The sequence below is a fragment of the Gopherus flavomarginatus genome, chromosome 5, assembly GCF_025201925.1.
Source record: "Gopherus flavomarginatus isolate rGopFla2 chromosome 5, rGopFla2.mat.asm, whole genome shotgun sequence".
Classification (NCBI taxonomy): domain Eukaryota; kingdom Metazoa; phylum Chordata; order Testudines; family Testudinidae; genus Gopherus; species Gopherus flavomarginatus.
Window position 1 is genome coordinate 158,615,811 of NC_066621.1, and position 18,976 is coordinate 158,634,786.

At 42.7% G+C, this 18,976-nt stretch overlaps 1 protein-coding gene across 1 annotated transcript in view; it reads right to left on the bottom strand.

Moving 5' to 3' along the window:
• FANCM (FA complementation group M) overlaps positions 1 to 18,976 on the bottom strand; it is a 171,457-nt gene that overhangs the window by 26,876 nt on the left and 125,605 nt on the right. The window contains 2 exon segments of the mRNA XM_050954582.1: positions 5,057 to 7,058; positions 18,491 to 18,643. Of these exon segments, the coding sequence (XP_050810539.1) occupies positions 5,057 to 7,058; positions 18,491 to 18,643 (2,155 nt within the window).

The window sequence follows — 18,976 nt, forward strand, 5'->3', positions numbered from 1 at the left end:
TCTGAGCTCTTTGCCCTTTATGTGGAGGACAGATTCGGGATCGACCACGTCCCTTGAGTCTGTGTGTTCCCTGTGTGGGCCCCCCCAGCCCAAGTCTGACGCGTCGGTTACTGGGTCTACAGATGAGCTGGCATCCCGAAGAGGAATCCCTTGCAGCCTATTGCTTGGGTAAAACCACCATGGAAGGGAAGCCAGTATCAGGGACGGAACTGTGAGAACCTTGTCCAGCCGTTCACAGGCCTGAGAGAATTGGGAGGCTAGTCAGAACTGGAGGGGCCTCATTCTGAATCTGGCATGGTGGACCACATACGTACTTGCCGCCATGTGGTCCAGAATTCGAAGGCACTCTCTCGCTATTGTCACCGGGAAGGCCGTGACCGAGGCGATGAGATCTTTCAGTGCCTCGAACCTGTCTGTGGGGAGAGAGGCTGTGGCCGTCGAGGAGTCCAGTAGTGCTCCAATGAACTCTATGCGCTGAACTGGAACTAAGGTTGATTTGATCTCATCCACCACTAGGCCGAGACTGGCGTATGTCGAGAGGAGCAGCCCCACATGGGCCTTTATCTTGGAACTCATGTTGCCCTTGAGAAGCCAATCGTCCAGGCTTGGGAAGATCTGGACCCCCTCTCTCCTGAGGTAGGCCGCTACCACAGCCATACACTTTGTGAAAACCCTGGGTGCCACAGACAGGCCAAACAGGAGGACTGCAAACTGATAGTGGTCTGACCCCACTAAGAAGTGAAGGAAGCGCCTGTGCCCCTTGAAAATATGGATGTGAAAGTACGCATCCTAGAGGTCCAGGGACGCATACCAATCCCCTGGCTCCAGGGAGGGGATAAGAGAGGCCAGGAACACCATAAGGAATTTGGAGTGGGCCAGAAAACGGTTTAGGCCCCAGAAGTCCAAGATGGGTCTGAGGTCCCCTTTGGCTTTAGGGATCAGGAAGAACCGGGAGTAGAACCCTTTGCCTCGGAATTCTACTGGTACTCTTTCCACCGACTCCAGGTGCAGAAGACGGTTCACCTCCTGACCTAGGAGGAGGGTGTGCTCTGGGTCTCTGAGGACTACCAGGGAGGGTGGGGGGGTTTGGTGGGGATGAGGTGAACTGCAACATGTAGCCCCTGGAAATGGTGCTGAGGACCCATTGGTCCGATGTTATACCGGATCACGCCATGCGGAAGGCAGACAAACGTTTGCAGAACACAAACTTTATTAACTGGGGGGGTCTCCGTGGCAACTGGCCCGGTGCCCCGCTGCAAACAGTCAAAACCGCCTCTTCCCCTGTCTCTTGCCCTTAGAAGGTCCAGGCTGTGGGGCAGAGTGGGACTGTTTGGTCTCTTATGCGGGGGCTCATATCTGCTCCTCGCAGGTTGAGCCAACAGTTGCGGCCTGGCCCTGTCCTTAGCCGGAGGGACATAGAGGCCCAAGGTCTGCAGGGTGGTACAGGAATCCTTTATCCCCTGCAGTCTGATGTCTGTCTGGTCCGCAAAGAGTGCCCTTCCATTGAATGGAAGGTCCTGCATCAGGGATTGGGCCTCCAACGACAGACCCAACAAGAGAAGCCACGATGCCCTACGCATGGAAATTGCAGAAGCCATCGAGCGGGTCACAGTGTCTGCTGCATCCGCCACCGCTTGCAGGGCCGCTTTAGCCACCACTGCCCCCTTGAAGTCCTTCCTGTCCTGATCTGGGAGGAGGGCCTCAAAACTTAGACAGAGACTCCCAAAGGTTAAAGTTATATCTGCTCAGTAAGGCCTGGTGGTTGGCTACCCTAAGCTGGAAACTGGCAAAGGAATAAAGCTGTCTACCGAAGGAGTCCAGTCATCAGGTGTCCTTATTTTTGGGGGTGGGCGTGGGCTGGCCCTGTCGCTCCCTGTAATTCACCAACTCTACTACAAGTGAGTTAGGTGCTGGGTGGGAATAGAGGTATTCGTGGTCCCTGGCTGGCACAAAGTACTTCCTCTCAGCCTTCTTGGAGATTGGTGCCAAGGAGGCAGGAGTTTGCCACAGGATGTTAGAAATGTTGGCTATACCCTGGTGCAGGGGCAGAGCCACGTGGCCCGGTGCCGAAGGAGACAACACATTGAAGAGGGAATTGGACGGGCCCTCCATCTCCTCGGCCTGCAGCTGAAGGCTGGATGCCACCCGCTTTAGCAGGTCTTGGTACACCTTGAAGTCCTCCTGTGGGACTGAAGGTGGAGGTGCCGTTATGGTGTCATCTGGTGTGCTGGAAAGGGCCCACATAGAGCTGAGGGACTCGGTCGATACCGGGGGGGTCGAGCCCCAGATCAGAGTCCGTGTGTGGATCCGCTGACTCTTGGCCTGCCGACTTGTCTCGCAGGCGTCCGGACTAGGACGATGGAGCCTGAGACGCTCTGGCAACCGAGTGGGTTCTCATCTGGGCAGGCATCAGTGGCCATGGGGCCCATTGGCACCACTGCCCTTGTCACGGGACCCCTTGCCACTGACCCGGCTGGGAGCCCGGTGGCACTATCTGTCTCGGATGAGCAGCGTGGACCGAGGACAGGCGGCTGGATGCTGAGGCCACCGTCGAGCACGTTGTCTCGCGAGAGAGGTAGGAGCGGCGGTGCTTGCGATGCCATCTCCCTCTGGATCCAGACCTTAATGTCGAGTAACGGTACCTGCCCAAAGTGCTGCTTGGGTACCAGTGACGGTGTCGGGAAGTCCAGAGCCCCTGTGCCGAGGCATTGCCGGGGGGAACCTTGAGCGCGACATCTAGGCGAGTGGGAAGCGGAATAGGAACGACGACATCTATCCCATCGAGAGTGGCTGTGGTAGTCACGCCACGAAGGGGAGCCTCCCCGGTGCCTACGCTCGCTGGCAGGCAGCGTCGAAGGTCCCTGAGGCTCCCGTCTGGGCAGTGGCCGGGATGGCCTGGCCGGCATCGAGGGTGGGCGCATGCTATAGGAAGACTGGTCGCTGAGCGCCGAGTGGTGCGGGAAGTGGCCCTCGGAGTGGGACTGTGTCCCACCAGGGAGGCTTGATGTGCACCCAAAGGAGGCTTGCCGCGGGAACGGGGGCCCGTCGGCTCATCCCCTGCTGCATGCCTGGGATTGGCAGGCTCATGATGTCTTTTGCAGCCTGCATTGCCTCTGGCATCGACAGCATCTGTACCAGTGGGGATGCGTGCATGGACGGCATCGGGCTGCTCCACTCAACCCAAGCCGGAGGCCTTGAGCCCAAGGGGGATCGAGGGCTGCCCGCAGCAGGACCAGCCTCCCCTCTATCCTTGTCTCGGCATTGCTGCAAGGTAGGGCCCTTCCCTTGTTTCTTGGAGGGAAAGCAGTGACGGTTGGTCGAGGGGGCCTTGCTACGCCCAGACGACGCAGCAGCAGGTGCGGAGTCTGCTCAGCACGCCGGAGTTGGGGCCAGCGCCGACTCCATCAGGAGAGCTCTAAGTCTAATGTGTCACTCCTTAGTCCTTGGCTTAAACAACCTCCAGATCTTGCAACCGACGCTGATGTGAGTCTCACCAAGGCAGTGGAGACACTCATCGTGCGGGTCACTCCTAGGCATAGAATGGCAACAGGAGTCACATGACTTGAAGCCTGGGGTTTGGGGCATGCCCCAAGCCCACTCTAACAACTGAAGTAAACAATCCACAAATGGTACCACTAAGGTTGAGAAGAAAAGCTGCAGCAGAGCTGGAGCACAAAGTTCTTACTACCTTCACTGGCGACAAAACAGAACTGAGGGTCGGGGGAGCATGTAGCTCCCTTTATAGTGCAATATACAGGAGCCACTCCAAGGGTCACCACTGTGCTCCCCCAGTACGGGTACTGCTAAAGAAAAAACATCCAGCACCGGTGCACATGGCGAGCACACACACCTACTGTGGAATACACATGAGCAATCACTCGAAGAAGAACATTCGATCTTGATTATTGTCACAAGCAGTTCAAGGTTATTTTGCGATAAGTGGGACTGGAGGGACAGAGGAGGGAAGAGAAGACTGGTGGCCCTGATCAGTTGGGAAGTTTTGGGCTTTTAAGGACAGGATTATGGAATTTATGAATTTTGTGGTATAGATGCACCTAGAACAATACATCTATCTAGATAGATAGAGAGGGAGAGAGATACACACACACATACAGAGTGGGGGAGAAAGAGAGAGACAGAGACCTTTATAAACTGACATTTATAAAAGCAACCCACGTTCCAGCAGAAGTTGTCGTCAGGAAATATTTACCATGCAAGTCAGTCACAGTGCAATTAAAATGAAACAGATCTGTCAATACAATTTCTGTCCCATTTAGAACAATGATACAGAAATGTGAAGGCATGGATTTAGGGGTTACACAGTAACAGATCAGGATGATTACAAATAAGACACAGAGGATTAAAAAGAGGCTTTAAAGGCAGCTACAGTTCACATAACTGCATCTCACATGTTCACACTATCAGTACGTGTGCACAGATTTTAGAGGTTTAACCTAGATTGCAACTGCTGCAGTACTCAGTCATTCAGCCTGAAACAGAAACGTTTAAATAGGTATTCTGCATGTTAACCAAGAAAAGCCAAGTGAAATCTGAGGCAAGCTTTATAAAAACTAAAAGTTCCTTAGGATTATGCTCAAACATTTCTCTTCCTTCTTCCCTCAAAAATCAGATTGTATAACCCACTGCTGAGTCTGAATGCTTCCAATAAAAAACACATTCTCAGCTGTAATCCAAAGGAACCCTTATTGAACAAAGAATAATTCTTTCATTTATGATAGCTCAAGGGTGATGAGAAAGTAATTTATTCCTATTAGTAAAACTGATAGGAGTTATTAGCTGATGTTCTGGCAATCTGCATACAATGTTATCCATACTGTGTTAATCATCCAAGAGAGTTTTGGGGACCATCCTCACCTAGCCATAAAAGTTGCCCCTCCCACCCACCCCAAGAAATCTAGGGGTTGTGATTTTTCCCACACTCCTGATGTCACAACCTAAAGGTTGAGGATCTATGAATTATTGAATTCTACAGGAAGATTTTTTTTTTAAATGGAAGTATGAGCAACCTTTTAATTAACTACACCTGACACCTTACCTTCAACAGGAAACTTCTGTGGAACATGAAGGTGTTTATGGTCAAGGTTTTCAGTCTTTCCTGAGGGGAGGTCTGGTGTATCAAAAGTTGAATTTAGCAAGACTTTAACAGTATTGGTATTTACTTTATTTGTAGGCAGCATCTGGGGAATTTCCTGCCTGACTCTAGAAAAAGCATTCATAGAAATTCTTTTGAGGACTTTAACATTCATAACCTTTCTACCTTTCGGTGTGGAAAATGCAGAAGCTAAAGAATTATATGATCCATGTTCCTTTTCTTTTGTTAGCTTCATAGGAGAAATGATTGGGATACAGTTTTCAGTCAGTTTTACTCGATTAGTTCTCTGATTTTGGGAGGACAATGGTGTAGAAGAGTTTGTTCCTGCAATGCTTTCATCTTTCAATTTTGGTGGAGATGGATGTCTCAAGTTATCATTTGGTAACTCATTTTCACCGGTAGTAGGTTTAACATCTACATGAGTGCCAAAGATACCATCTGAGTTTTGAATACTACTACTATTCATATCTGTCTGTTCATCCTCAGACTCTTGAATAGAAAACCCTAGATCAAAGTTAACAGAGAACAATTCCTGAGAATAGTCATAAAGATCTTCATTATCCAGAAACTGTTTGCTTATAATATTCATATTTTCAGATATTTTCAAAGTTCTGGTTCTATAGCTTATTAATGATTCCTTGGGGTTTGCATCACTGTCTAGAAAGCACTCATCTGAAATATGCCCTTCAGAAATTTGTCCAGCACTTGGTGCATCTTTATCACACAAATCTGATGTCATTAAAAGTTTGTTGCAATTGTACTTAGAAAGGCTTGTGTTGTTAGCATCAGAAAAATGTTCATCTTCAAATAAATTTATGCTCTCATCTTGGTCAATGGTCATATTTTCCTGGAACTTTTCAGAATCTTCTTTATGCCCATCAACCGAATTTCTGTTCGAAAGGCTATTTGTCAGAGCATGATCTACCATTGTCAGATTGTCCTTTTGAATTTCTGTGTGCTCTCCATTGTCACAGCTGAAGATGTCGTCCCAGCTAACACCATTATTTGTCTTGCCAACAAAAGTCTCAGAAAGGAAGCTTGGTTCTGAATGACAATTACTTATAGAGGAACACAATTTACTGGAGACATTTGATTCTGAGCATTTCTGAGGGGGAAGTGATGGATTCTGGAACTCTGTGAAAGAGACAGAGGTTTTGCCCTGCAATCCCTCTGTGAATGTGCTGGAAATAACTTTTTGAAAAGGAACAGGCTGCTGGATTTCATTTTCTCTGGTTCTCTCCAATCCTTCACAATCGTGGAGTTTATTCAAAGGTGGAGGAGACTGTGACAAAAGCCTTTTTACATTTGTTAATATTTTTATCAATGAAGGATCCTCAGCTGGAGTTGTGAGTGCAAATGAATCCAATGCTGCTTCAGGTAGGTAAAACAAGCTACATGAAACTGGTGATTTCTCTTCTGTGAAGCTACTGTAACCAGAATCTGCACAGTTTCTGTCCAGTGAACTACAGGCTTGATTTACAGGTTGACATTCCTTTACTATTTCATTTGCACAACTAGTGACATTTCCACTGAGATCACTTGGGGCAGTAAGTTCATTTAAGTGAAATGTCACATTTTCTCTGTTATCATCTGGTAGACTTTTATGTACAGTACATTCAGAAACAGGGTCCTCTGCAGTTGAAAAAGAATCTAAAGTGTTAACTTCTGTACACGGTGCAGGCACTTTCAAATTTAATGCAGATGTTCTTTTTGTGGTCTTGAAGTTGGATGTTTTAAACAGTGAAATACATTCTGTATCAAGTTCGCTTAAGGAATATGAACCAAGTTTTACTTTTGATCCTCGTGTCACGTTTTTTCTGGATGAAAATGCTTTCTGAGCCTTGGAGTTGCTGGTGGAAAGACATTTACTCCTTTGAGCATTTGAGGTTTTAACATCGTCCATATTTAAATAAGGCTGAATTTCCAGTTCATAGCTGCAGTCTCCCTGGTGAGAAACAAACAAATGGAACATTTAAAATCAGATAAAAACAAATAGATTTTTTCTCTCTCTCACACACTCATTTAAATAAGAGAAAGTGATCAAAATTTGAACCTAAACTCTACTCTCATTTAGGGAAACCACAAGAAGCTTATTTTCTGTAACCACCAGCAAGCGGAAAGTAGTAATGAAGGACGGGGAAGGGATTACGGAAGGGGCTTCTATACTGTGGATTTGAAGAAAACTGTACCCAAAACAGTATGTATGTGCATTTACAATCCCTGCCCCACCAAAATTACTAATTACTCTGCAAACAGTTCTGTCTCTTCTGTGACAGGGTATGCAATTTCTACAGTCTGAGGCAATATCATGAAGGAAAAAGCAAAGACATGAAGTTTTATCATAGCTTTTAAGAAACTCTGAAGAATCAATGACACTTAACAAAAGCTATTAGTTTGTAATATACTTTCAACTCTGGGATCCATTTTCACCAATGCTTGATAGACTTTAAAGGAATCTAAGATATAGGGATTTCAGCAGGCTTCATTCTTAGTTGTCTGTGCATTAAGTATAGCTATATACACTGGAAAACCAATTTAAGAATCAAAAGGTAATTTGACAAATTAACATCTAAAGATATAAGTGTAGATCTCCCAATATCCAGTAGAATATGTATAATGTACAGCCAATTTATATATGAACTACTTAAAACAGGCATACAGAACTGTGTGTCATGTCTACCTGGCCAGTGCTCAAAAATCTTCTAACATCTAGGTTACTGACATCTGTCCTAATTTCAGGCTTACAAGGAGTTACATAAATGTTCTAGTTTGCTATAGTGCAATGCTAAATCATACAAAGTGGTTTCTCCAAAGAAGACTGCTTACTACTTACTGATGAGTGCAAAGACAGAGTTACAAAAGTCACATTTTAGCCTGAATACATACAATTTCTAAAGACTTAAAATGTCATCTGATAAACTACTCCACAATCTAGCAAGTTTCAACAGTGCATCAGCTGCTCGGTAAAGTAGGTCATGAGAAAGAGGAAAACAACCCTCTCTCTCACAATGTTGTATTAAACCAACAACCTTGTCAGAATTACTGAGTTTAGTTTTTCCTAATACACAACTGGTTGATTTGGATACAGAAGACAATGCCCTATACTGCACTGTTCAGAGGAAAATACTGTAGTTCTCTTTTAAAAAAGAAATAACAAGGCTTGTTTCAGTGGAAGTTGTTGTACGTTCCAGTATTTCTTTGATTATTACATCCAGTAAACAACAAAATGGACCTTACTAATAAGCTGTAACAATAAAACGGTAAAGTCAAACGATCTCTCAGAGAGGATTCATAGCAGCAAAATATGACAGCCATGGTAGCAGCTAAAGTAGCCAGTATCATCAATGTGGTTCTACAGAGGTTAAGAGGATCTCAAAGAACAAATGAAATATTAGACTAATAGATTAATATGAGTTGGAGTGGTTATACTGTAGAATTGTAGACCATTCTGCATGCAAATGATAGCTAGTTTGTATTACAAATGCCTGAAATGGTGTGGCTTCAATGATTTTCTCCTGTATGGAAGACAGGCCTAACGAGCACCTGAGAAAGTCCCCTGAAGCTAACATGTTGGAGTTCCCAGTAGTCCACAATTCACCACTGTTGGAGTGCTATCATCATGTATTTTAAAACTCTTCAGGTATGATGAAAAATATAGATAAACTAAACCTAATAAAATATGGATCCCAAACTGTTTCAAACAAGTTTTCAAGTACATAAAACTATGTTCCCCCTCAGTCTTCTCTTCTCCAGACTAAACAAACCCAATTTTTTCAATCTTCCCTCATATGTCATGTTTTCCAGACCTTTAATCATTTTTGTTTCTCTCCTCTGGACCTTTTCCAGTTTGTTCACCTCTTTCCTGAAATGTGGTGCTCAGAAATGGACACAATACTCCAGTTGAGGCCCAATCAGCATGGAGTAGAGCGGATTAGAACAGGAGTGATAGGAACCCCACACTGATATTTATTTTACTCTCTACGTGACATGCTGAATAAAAATTATGTCCTTAGTAAGATGAAAGCACAAGGGTGCAGTGGTGGTCGTGGGGTGTGCTGGAAGCTGAGGGAGCAGTGCCAGGGGAGCACTTAACACGTTAATGCCTCAGTATAGAGGCACTAGGTTCCCCCTCACAACACTGAGCGCACAGCCCCCAGGTCCCACAACTAAAACTCTTTCCCTGAAACCACATAACTTGCTAACTCCCCGTGCCCCTACACCTGGCTGCTCATCTCCCCAATGTCTGTACTTTTCCTTACCTTAAACACAAAAAATCTGGACAGTTAATAAAAATAAGAACTGCCTGCATTTAAGGCCAGTAGCAGTTTTAACACGTGCCTAGTTAAAATATGGCACAGTCTCAAACTATTTTAACTATCTGTCAACAGGATCAGAATGTTGGCAATATTGCAAAAGGGAACTATCATAATCAAAAGGCTGTAGGGTAGATTTTCTCCTTTGTCTATAGCTCAACTTCTCTCCCACTGCAATTTTCAAGATCCATAATTGTAATATTTACAATAATGCTAAAGCACCCTACAGTACACACTTTATCCAGAAAGCAATTTTTAAAAAAATTAATTGAGCCAAAGGAGGACAATGCAAGTAAATACTATTGTAGGCAAAGTATTAGCCATACCAAAAGTATTCAGTTAAGCACTGTGTATATCTGCTCATGATTCTGTCCTGCATTCAGCAGAATTTCCAATTTTGAAAGAACACATAAATCTGTCTTGTTCATTCCAGATGGAAAACATATTATTTTAATTATTTTCCTTTATTTGTACAGAAATACTTAAATTTACACAAATGTATTCTAATTATTAGTCTGTTCTGACCTTGTATAATTTAATCTTCAAGATGTTTAAATGCTATTAAACTGTTTTGGAGTTTAAGGGTCAACTTGGTTTGTTACCATGTTACACAGAAATCCTTGTTAACAGTCAGTCTCCACTCCATCTGCCCAGTTCTCGTTGCCTTAGTAATAAAGCCACACAAGCATTAAAAGCTTCCTGCAGTACATATGTTTGTTACAAAGGGTCAGATATAAATATATATTTTTAATGTTCCAATTTCTTCTTTGAATACATGGCAAACAGGCTAAAATGGATAACACTTACTAGGTTCTCAATTGCCATAAAACAAAATAAACTCAAAACTCTATTAAATGCAACATAAAAATACAACATAATCTATTTTTAGTTTTAAATGTTTTAATTGTATTTGTTTAGTCTTTTTCGTATGAAAACAGCTGCAGGGTAAATTTGAGGTTTCTTCAAAATCAGATTAAAAGGGCACAATGACAGGAGAATAATAGTTTGTTTTCCTCTTTGCAACAAGCCTATAGAGAATACACAAAACATCTACAGAGCAAGTAAGTCTTCAAACATTTATATTAGAATCAGGTATTTTAAATTACACTGTTCCAAGTAAGTGCTTAATAGTCTCACCATGTACTTCCAGTTTATTTGCTGGTTTTGAACAAAACAGTGTTGATTTCCTTATACAAACCATTGTTGTCTGAAGTGCAACATCTTGGTTATTTAAAGTGGTGGCTCTGACTTGCATTTGCCTTAATATTTCTATTATTAAGGGCTGTAAATTAACGTTACAGGAGGATTAGTAGCAGAACATTTGGCTATGTATATTTATCGTAGGTACCTGGTAGTACCCCATAATACCTGAGACTGCAAAGTGATTTCACTTATAACCACACCACTCACTTTCTTAAAAAACAGCCTTTTTAGGTTGCAGTTCTACAGGCTTGGTCTCTGCCTAAAGGTTAATTCTCAAGAAGTTACAGTAAAACCCATTCATCCATTGTTGCGAGCAGTGGGGAAGGGTCTATACATATAACCACCTTAAGGTACGTCAAAACATCTGAAAAGTGACATGGTTGGAGTCCTCACTGAGGACTAGTGCCTTAACTTCATTTGAAGAACAGTGGTCTTGATTAAAAGAAAGTGCTGATAATTTTAAAATTACATCCTGACCACATATAATACACAGTCCACAGGTGCATACCTAGATGCACTATGTCTGCCACAATTCAGGGCCACTGCACCTTTATTCCCCATTAGTAGTCCAGCTAGGGCATGCACACTCTCAGGCTTCCAGCCCCCAAGCTGTTGCCTCTCAGGTGATGACACACGTCTCTCTTACTGCTGACCAGGGCATTTCCAGGCTGAACGGTTCCCTGAATTCACTGTTATTCCCAGCAAAACACAATTTGCTTCAGCAGGCCTGCTTCACTTCTCCCCTCAGAGACTGTACAAAGTGCAATTGTCCCAGTTATATGGTACCACACAGTTCTTTCTAAATAAGCATATTTTATTCTTAAGGTAAAAGCTCTACACTGAAAACATTAAAACCAATTCAAGAACCTATATGCATGCTAATAATCTTACCAGCGATTTCCCCCACCCCCCCATATTTTTCCAATAAGGGCTCCAGCAAGTGAGTCCTTCACTCCCACTTCTCCCCACCCCCTCCCCCCAAGAGATCTCTTTTGTGGTCACAAGTTCATAACAGCCTCGGCTCAGAACTAACTCTCAGGTCTTATGGGGCGTCAGTAAGCCAAGTCCTTTCAACTCTTCCTTAAGGATTGGGGCCTTCTATGCAGGGACAGCTTTAGGAACTGCAGGGCCCAATTTAAATACTTGGCGGCGGTCCGGATCTTCAGTGGCACTTCAGTGGCGGGAGGTCCTTCGCTTGCTCCAGACCCCTGCTGCCAAAATCCCGGAGCGAGTGAAGGACCCCCCACTCCCGAAGTGCCAAAGAAGACCTGGAGTGCCACCAGGTATGTGAAAAAATTAAAAAGGCACTTAAGGCGCGGGGCCCTCCTAGACGTGGGCATGGGGATCTCTTCGGCGCGGGGTCCAATTCCAGGGAATCGGGGGAATTGGCTAAAGCTAGCCCTGCTTCCATGAACCAGAGGTCCTGCCCATTTGCTGGATCAGAACAAAGGCCCTGAATCAGTTTAAGCTGGGGTTAGATATTCAAAAGTCCTTTCCTTTGTCTGATGGTCTCTGGTGAAACTACATTGGTTCTTTGAACTGTCCTTATGTCACAGGTGATCAGCAAACAAAAAGATCCTCCCCTCTACAACGCTTCAAAGACAGTCTGTAGGTGGGGTTTTGCAATATCCTCCTCCCCAGTACTTCCTAGAAATTTCACTTCATACTTATTGTCCCAAAGAGAAATCACATCTGCTATATTGTTCAACAGTCATTTGAAATTCACCTTATTTCCCAGAGATTGCATTAATCCTTTCTCCTACAGAAGTCCCATACAATTCCCCCACTACCCCAACACAGATATTAAATGTAATTCAGTAAGGTTTAACTTATTTCCATAAGGTTTGCCCAGGATATTGCTGGATATTGTCATATGTGCCACAGTGCCTATATGTTGATGCCTTGATCCTGCAAACATCTAAGCATGTGCTTCAAGTCAGTGGGATTTCTCATGGCGCTTAAAAGTTACATGTGTGTAAATGTTACCAGGATCAGAAACAGGTCATAAATACATTGCTTAGCCAAGTCTGCACTTGTTGGTTCAAAGAAATTTACACGCTTTATTGGCTAAGCCAAAATCTTCAAAACAATTGCTTCCAGATATTCTTATTTTCCTTTTAGATTTTGCAGGTTTTTTTGCATTTAATTTCATAACAAAATGTTAGTCTTGAAAGATTAAAAACTCCTTAACTAGTAAAATCTTAGAACTAAAGTTATTCCAGTATAATCATCTCATCCACAGAACTTTCTGTTAATCTTTCTCTTGTTAACAGCATGTGCAACATCGCCAAGTTAGTTTTGCCAAAGCACGCCAAAATTTTGGAATTTCCTGACTTGACTAACATTGCACACAATATTACTACTGTTTCCCATTATTTCCTATTTCATGAAGGAATTCTGCATGTATGACTGGCTAGGCTTGACTGACTCCTAGACTTTTAGGAGGTGAAGTAATGCCACATTATTTGAAAGGTAATGTCCCTTAGATTTGGGTTCAATCTATGAATTTGAAACCACACTAGTATTCAAGTTGATGCCAATATAACATTTTAGCAAATTAAAATTTTTTCAATTTTATACAATTAGAATAGCTATATATTTAACATTGTATCTCAACTCAGTATACATATTGAGGAGGTGATTCCAGTTGTTCATCAAATAAGCATCAATGTAATGAGGCGATTACGTTGGAATTGTGCTCTCTCTCAAATTACCAGAGGTGGGTACACAATAACGGACAGATTCTTGAGTGTGGTATTCAATTTATACATTTAGATTTTTTTTTTAATTTAAAGGATAAAGGAAAACATCAATTGGCGCATGCATATAACATTTTTAAAAGTCCCCCCCTCTTAAAACCAGTATTTAAAAAGAATACTTATTTTACTTACAGATTATTTAAAAGTTAAATAGTTGTTTCAGCTGCCATCTTTCTGAGGTAACCAAATCCATTGCTGACAACTGTTCCTTATAGGGAGGGTTTTTGTTTTTGTAAGAGTAGTTGATTTATCCATTAAAATGTGGGAGAGCTACACTAATTCCAGCTCTCCCAGTATACTCCCCCTAATGCTGACCTATTATCCGCTCTGGACTCCCCATCCCTGCCGTTGCTGCTTGGATGAACAGTTTAGTTCTCAAAGTGCTACCTGAATTCCATGCATAAATATGTCTCTGTTACTGCCACAGCTAACCAAGCCTTAACACGTAGATACAGCTACAATGAAGATTAAGGGAAAGATTCTTACTGATGATTAAGATTATAACAATCTTCTCTCCTAAAATAAAATCAGAAGAGTTAGCATTAGGACTCCACCTGCCCAGAATCAAGGAGCAGTGCAGCTATCATGGCTAGTATGACTAAGCCTGCTTTGACCTGAGGACATGGAACTCTGTGTCTCAAGGCTCATCTCCTAGTACTAATTCTGTTTATCTGTTGTTATCCTTCAAGATCACTCAAGAAGAAAAGAAAAAGAACGACAGATAAAAGATAATTAGCAATCAGGGTGGATGCACCTCTTAGAAACTGAGGTTGCTAGAGGGCAGGTTTCACCATAAATTTTGAAATCTCTTAGTGAAATGTTATCCATCACAAATTCCAGATTCAAGATGGAGTTGGCTTACAGACCTAAGGCAAGTGCTATTCTCACCACCACAGGTGGTTTTATACATGGCTTTTTCTTTAAAATATTTTATACACAAAGGATCTTCACTCTGCAGCTACCCCGCACTACATAATTATACAAGATGTGCCTGTTTGCTAGCTTTGTTCTCACAGGTCACCCTGACTTACTGATGATCTGCAGCAAATGAGATAGTAGCGAAGACAGTTAGACCAGCAGTGGCATAAGTCTCATGCCAAGGCTGACTAGCTGCAGCAAAAGTTTTTAAAGCTTTCTGCTGTGTGGCCTGGGAGGAAGCAAAAAAGTCATTTTCCTCCACCATAGTATCCACAAAATCTTAGACGGCAGATTTGTTTTGGGTGGAAGAGCCCAGTAAATCCAGACTGACTGAGCTCAGTAGCTGATCTGAGCCCACCCCACTGCAAGAAAATGTGTTATTTTGCAGAGAAGACTGATCAGTTTAGGAATGGGCTGTCTGCTTCTATGGCGAGACAGGGCAAGGCTTCAGGGACCAGGGCCTCACCTTTCCTGCTAGTTTCAATCAGCAATGATCACTGGGGTAATAGAGGTGCTGAGAGAACTTCATCCCAAAACCTATGCATGGGATCCATGTACTTCTTGGCTGGGGAAGGTCAGTTATGAAGTACTGGATCCCTGGCTTGAGAAGACTGTCAATGGTTCTCAGAAAGGGCAGGTTGCCGATTGCTTTGAAAGAAATATTAGTCTGGTTTTTGCTCAGAAAAAATAATCGCTTGATACTGATTGTTTAGTTAAATTTCAGCCAGTAGCGCATCTTCCTTTCTTGAGTAAGTGACACGTTCCCCTGGTGTTATCTGGACCAGAGATCTGCTAGGTCACTCCAATCCTTTACTTTGGGAGCCAGCTTTACCCCGCTCTGCTGTGAAAACCCCTACTCCTGGGCTGTTCATGCACAGTCTCTGTCATGTAAGATGCTCCTTGGATTGTGCAACCAAATGATTTAGTTGGGGATTGGTCCTGCTTTGAGCAGGGGTTGAACTAGATTACTTGTTGAGGTCCTTTCCAACCCTGATATTCTATGAATCTATGAAACTTGCGCAACATTTCATTCTATTTCATTTTATACTTTTTAAAAAAAGTATTATTTCACGTTTTCTCATATTTGCAAAAAAACACCAGGCTCTACCTATGAATTCCTAACTAGCCTAGGTCCAGCCTACTTGAGGGACTGACTCTCTCCCTGAGTCACCCTCGTCAAAAGAGGGGGCTGCTGGAAGACTGCTCTCTGTGACGACCCCAAGATTCTGGGACTTGCTTCCCTGCTTCACCTGAAATGGCCTGCATCCAGTGACCTTCCAGGAATATCGCAAAAACATCTATTTAATAAAAAAGAAAGAGGAGTACTTGTGGCACCTTAGAGACTAACAAATTTATTTGGGCATAAGCTTTTGTGGGCTAAAACCCACTTCATCAGATGCATGCAGACTAACACAACTATCACTCTGAAATCACTTTGATAGGGTTTTTGGAGAGGGCTGTGGATATGCTACTTAGATCATGTCTGGCAAAGTTCCTCCTTGAATTATTTTATTGCTGCTGGGTTTCTGTTGCAATACTCATAAGTTAGGGCACCTACAGCACTGCATAAGCATATTTTGTATTTAAATAAAATAAATAGGAAATTAATCCTCAAAATGCCATAATCAAAATGCAGCAAAGAATCCTGTGGCACCTTATAGACTAACAGACGTTTTGGAGCATGAGCTTTCGTGGGTGAATACCCACTTCTTCAGATGCATGTGCTGGAAATTTCCAGGGGCAGGTATATATATGCTAGCAAGCAAGCTAGAGATAACGAGGTCAGTTCAATCAGGGAGGATGAGGCCCTGTTCTAGCAGTTGAGGTGTGAAAACCAAGAGAGAAGGAAATAAGGAAACAGATCAGCAGAGCCAGACGTGTACCCAGAAGCCTCCTACTGCAAGACAAACCCAAGAAAGAAACCTACAGGACTCCACTGGCCATCACATACAGCCCCCAGCTAAAACCCCTCCAACGCATCATCAAGGATCTACAACCCATCCTGGACAATGATCCCATACTTTCACAGGCCTTGGGTGGCAGGCCAGTCCTTGCCCACAGACAACCTGCCAACCTGAAACATATTCTCACCAGTAACTGCACACCGCACCATAATAACTATAGCTCAGGAACCAATCCATGCAACAAACCTCGATGCCAACTCTGCCCACATATCTACACCAGCGACACCATCACAGGACCTAACCAGATCAGCCACACCATCACTGGTTCATTCACCTGCACATCCACCAATGAAATATATGCCATCATATGCCAGCAATGCCCCTCTGCTATGTACATCGGCCAAACTGGACAGTCTCTACGGAAAAGGATAAATGGACACAAATCAGACATTAGGAATGGCAATATACAAAAACCTGTAGGAGAGCACTTCAACCTCCCTGGCCACACTATAGCAGACCTTAAGGTGGCCATCCTGCAGCAAAAAAACTTCAGGACCAGACTTCAAAGAGAAACTGCTGAGCTTCAGTTCATCTGCAAATTTGACACCATCAGCTCAGGATTGAACAAAGACTGTGAATGGCTTGCCAACTACAGAACCAGTTTCTCCTCTCTTGGTTTTCACACCTCAACTGTTAGAACAGCTCATGCTCCAAAACGTCTGTTAGTCTGTAAGGTGCCACAGGATTCTTTGCTGCTTTTACAGATCCAGACTAACACGGCTACCCCTCTGATACATAATCAAAATGTATAGTCATGATTATACACTAGAACAGCATTTATTAAATCTACACCATGACACCCGTCCTTCCCTATTCCACGACTACCTTATGAGCCTTCTCCCACTTAACAATATGTTCATGACTCCAGACTGAGAAACTATGCTCTAGAAGGGCTCTAGACTTCTAGTGTTCTACGCTGAAATGGAAAAGATTAAGCTGGCCCTAAAATGTACATTTATAATTTACCATTAACTCACTTTCCTGGCAAGAAATGCAACTGCAATGTCTCCATTCTCTCCCAATGATTAACCATGCCTATTCAAGAAACTTTGGCAGCTAAGCAACAGATTCTGATGACCTGGAAAACTTCAGGACACCAAAGAGCAACATTTATGGATTATGCTGAAGCTAAATTGGAGGAAAATGCAGAATAGTGTCCAATTAAAATCTGCAAACTTTGTTGATACATCTATCTGTACATAATCTCACCTACACACGCATTTTACTATAAACAGCTAAATGCCACCAATCAATGACAATCTAAGGAAATCAATAATCCCAACTTAATTTTCATCCCCGTATATTTGATTGGTGTACTCTTGACCTAGCTCTTACCTTTTAAAACCCAATGGAGAAGGTTCTGACTTTTTTTTAGTATTTTATACTGTGATAATTAGAGCACTTTTTGTGAGATATTCCTGAAGTATATTTTCAGTGCTTGTATGTGATACACAAATTCATCATTGTCACGAATGCATTTAATACATGCAAGTGATATGTAAGTACTTCAAAACTTTTCATGTTCTTGGATGATTGGTAGTGTCCCTTTTTGTGATTTTGTTATTATGTTGGTTCCTTGGTATGTATTTATTTATCTTATTGTGGGTTTTCTGAAAAGTGATACCTGGATAAAAATAGTTATTAAAACTAGAATAAACCTATGTCATAACATTCTGCAGAAAAAACCAAAACATTTACCTTTTAAACAACAGTTCAATAGCTCAGGATAAACATTTGAAAATAAAAGACTATAAGTGAGGGATATTTTAAGATGTTCAGTTTTGTAAATATTTGCTTGGCCACTACGCCGTCTTTAAAAACTACATACATTTTTTCCTCCTTTCATCTTGACTGACAAAGATACAGAGACTAAAGCACTATTTGGGCTTGTCTACGCGCAGAAAAAGGCTGTGAAAAGCTAATGCAGTATAGCTATCACTCAGTATTAACCTAAACTGCTATTGTGGTTTAGATTAACCCACTTCTTAATCTAAATTGCAAAAAGGTACTCAGTGTGGAATAAGAATGCCCACATAAGGAATTAGTGTGGAACAACTAACTGCACATTAAATTTACACCCAGCTATTTCACGCTCACCTCTGTGAATTTTAATGTGGATAAGCCCTCAAACATATTAGAATTTCCTTTTTTTATTATTATGCAGTTGATGTATATCTATGCTTGCATCCCTAGTCAAACATAGTAACTCAAACAGCCTACCTCTTCATGTCTCATCAGTTCTATCATTTCCATAACACTAATAAAATGGTAGCAACGATCTGAGTGGTCAACCAGATAGGTAGGAAAGGGACGATTCTGCCAAAGTCTCCATTCAGATAAGGAAAGTTCACGAGTCCCTTCCACTCGAGATGCCTGCAGTTTCAAATAAATATTAACATGAAGATTTCAGTCATGCAATTGGTTCACAAAACAAATAGAAACAATGAAGAGACCTTGTGGCACCTTAGAGACTAAGAAATATATATGGGCATAAGCTGTCATGGGCTAAAACCCACTTCATCAGATGCATCAGATGTTGCATCTGATGAAGTGGGCTTTAGCCCACGAAAGCTTATGCCCAGATAAATTTGTTAGTTTCTAAGGTGCCAAAAGGACTCCTCATTGTTTTTGCTGATACAGACTAACACGGCTACCACTCTAAAACAAATAGAGTCCCAGTTCTCTATGGAAACCACCCTCAAATGT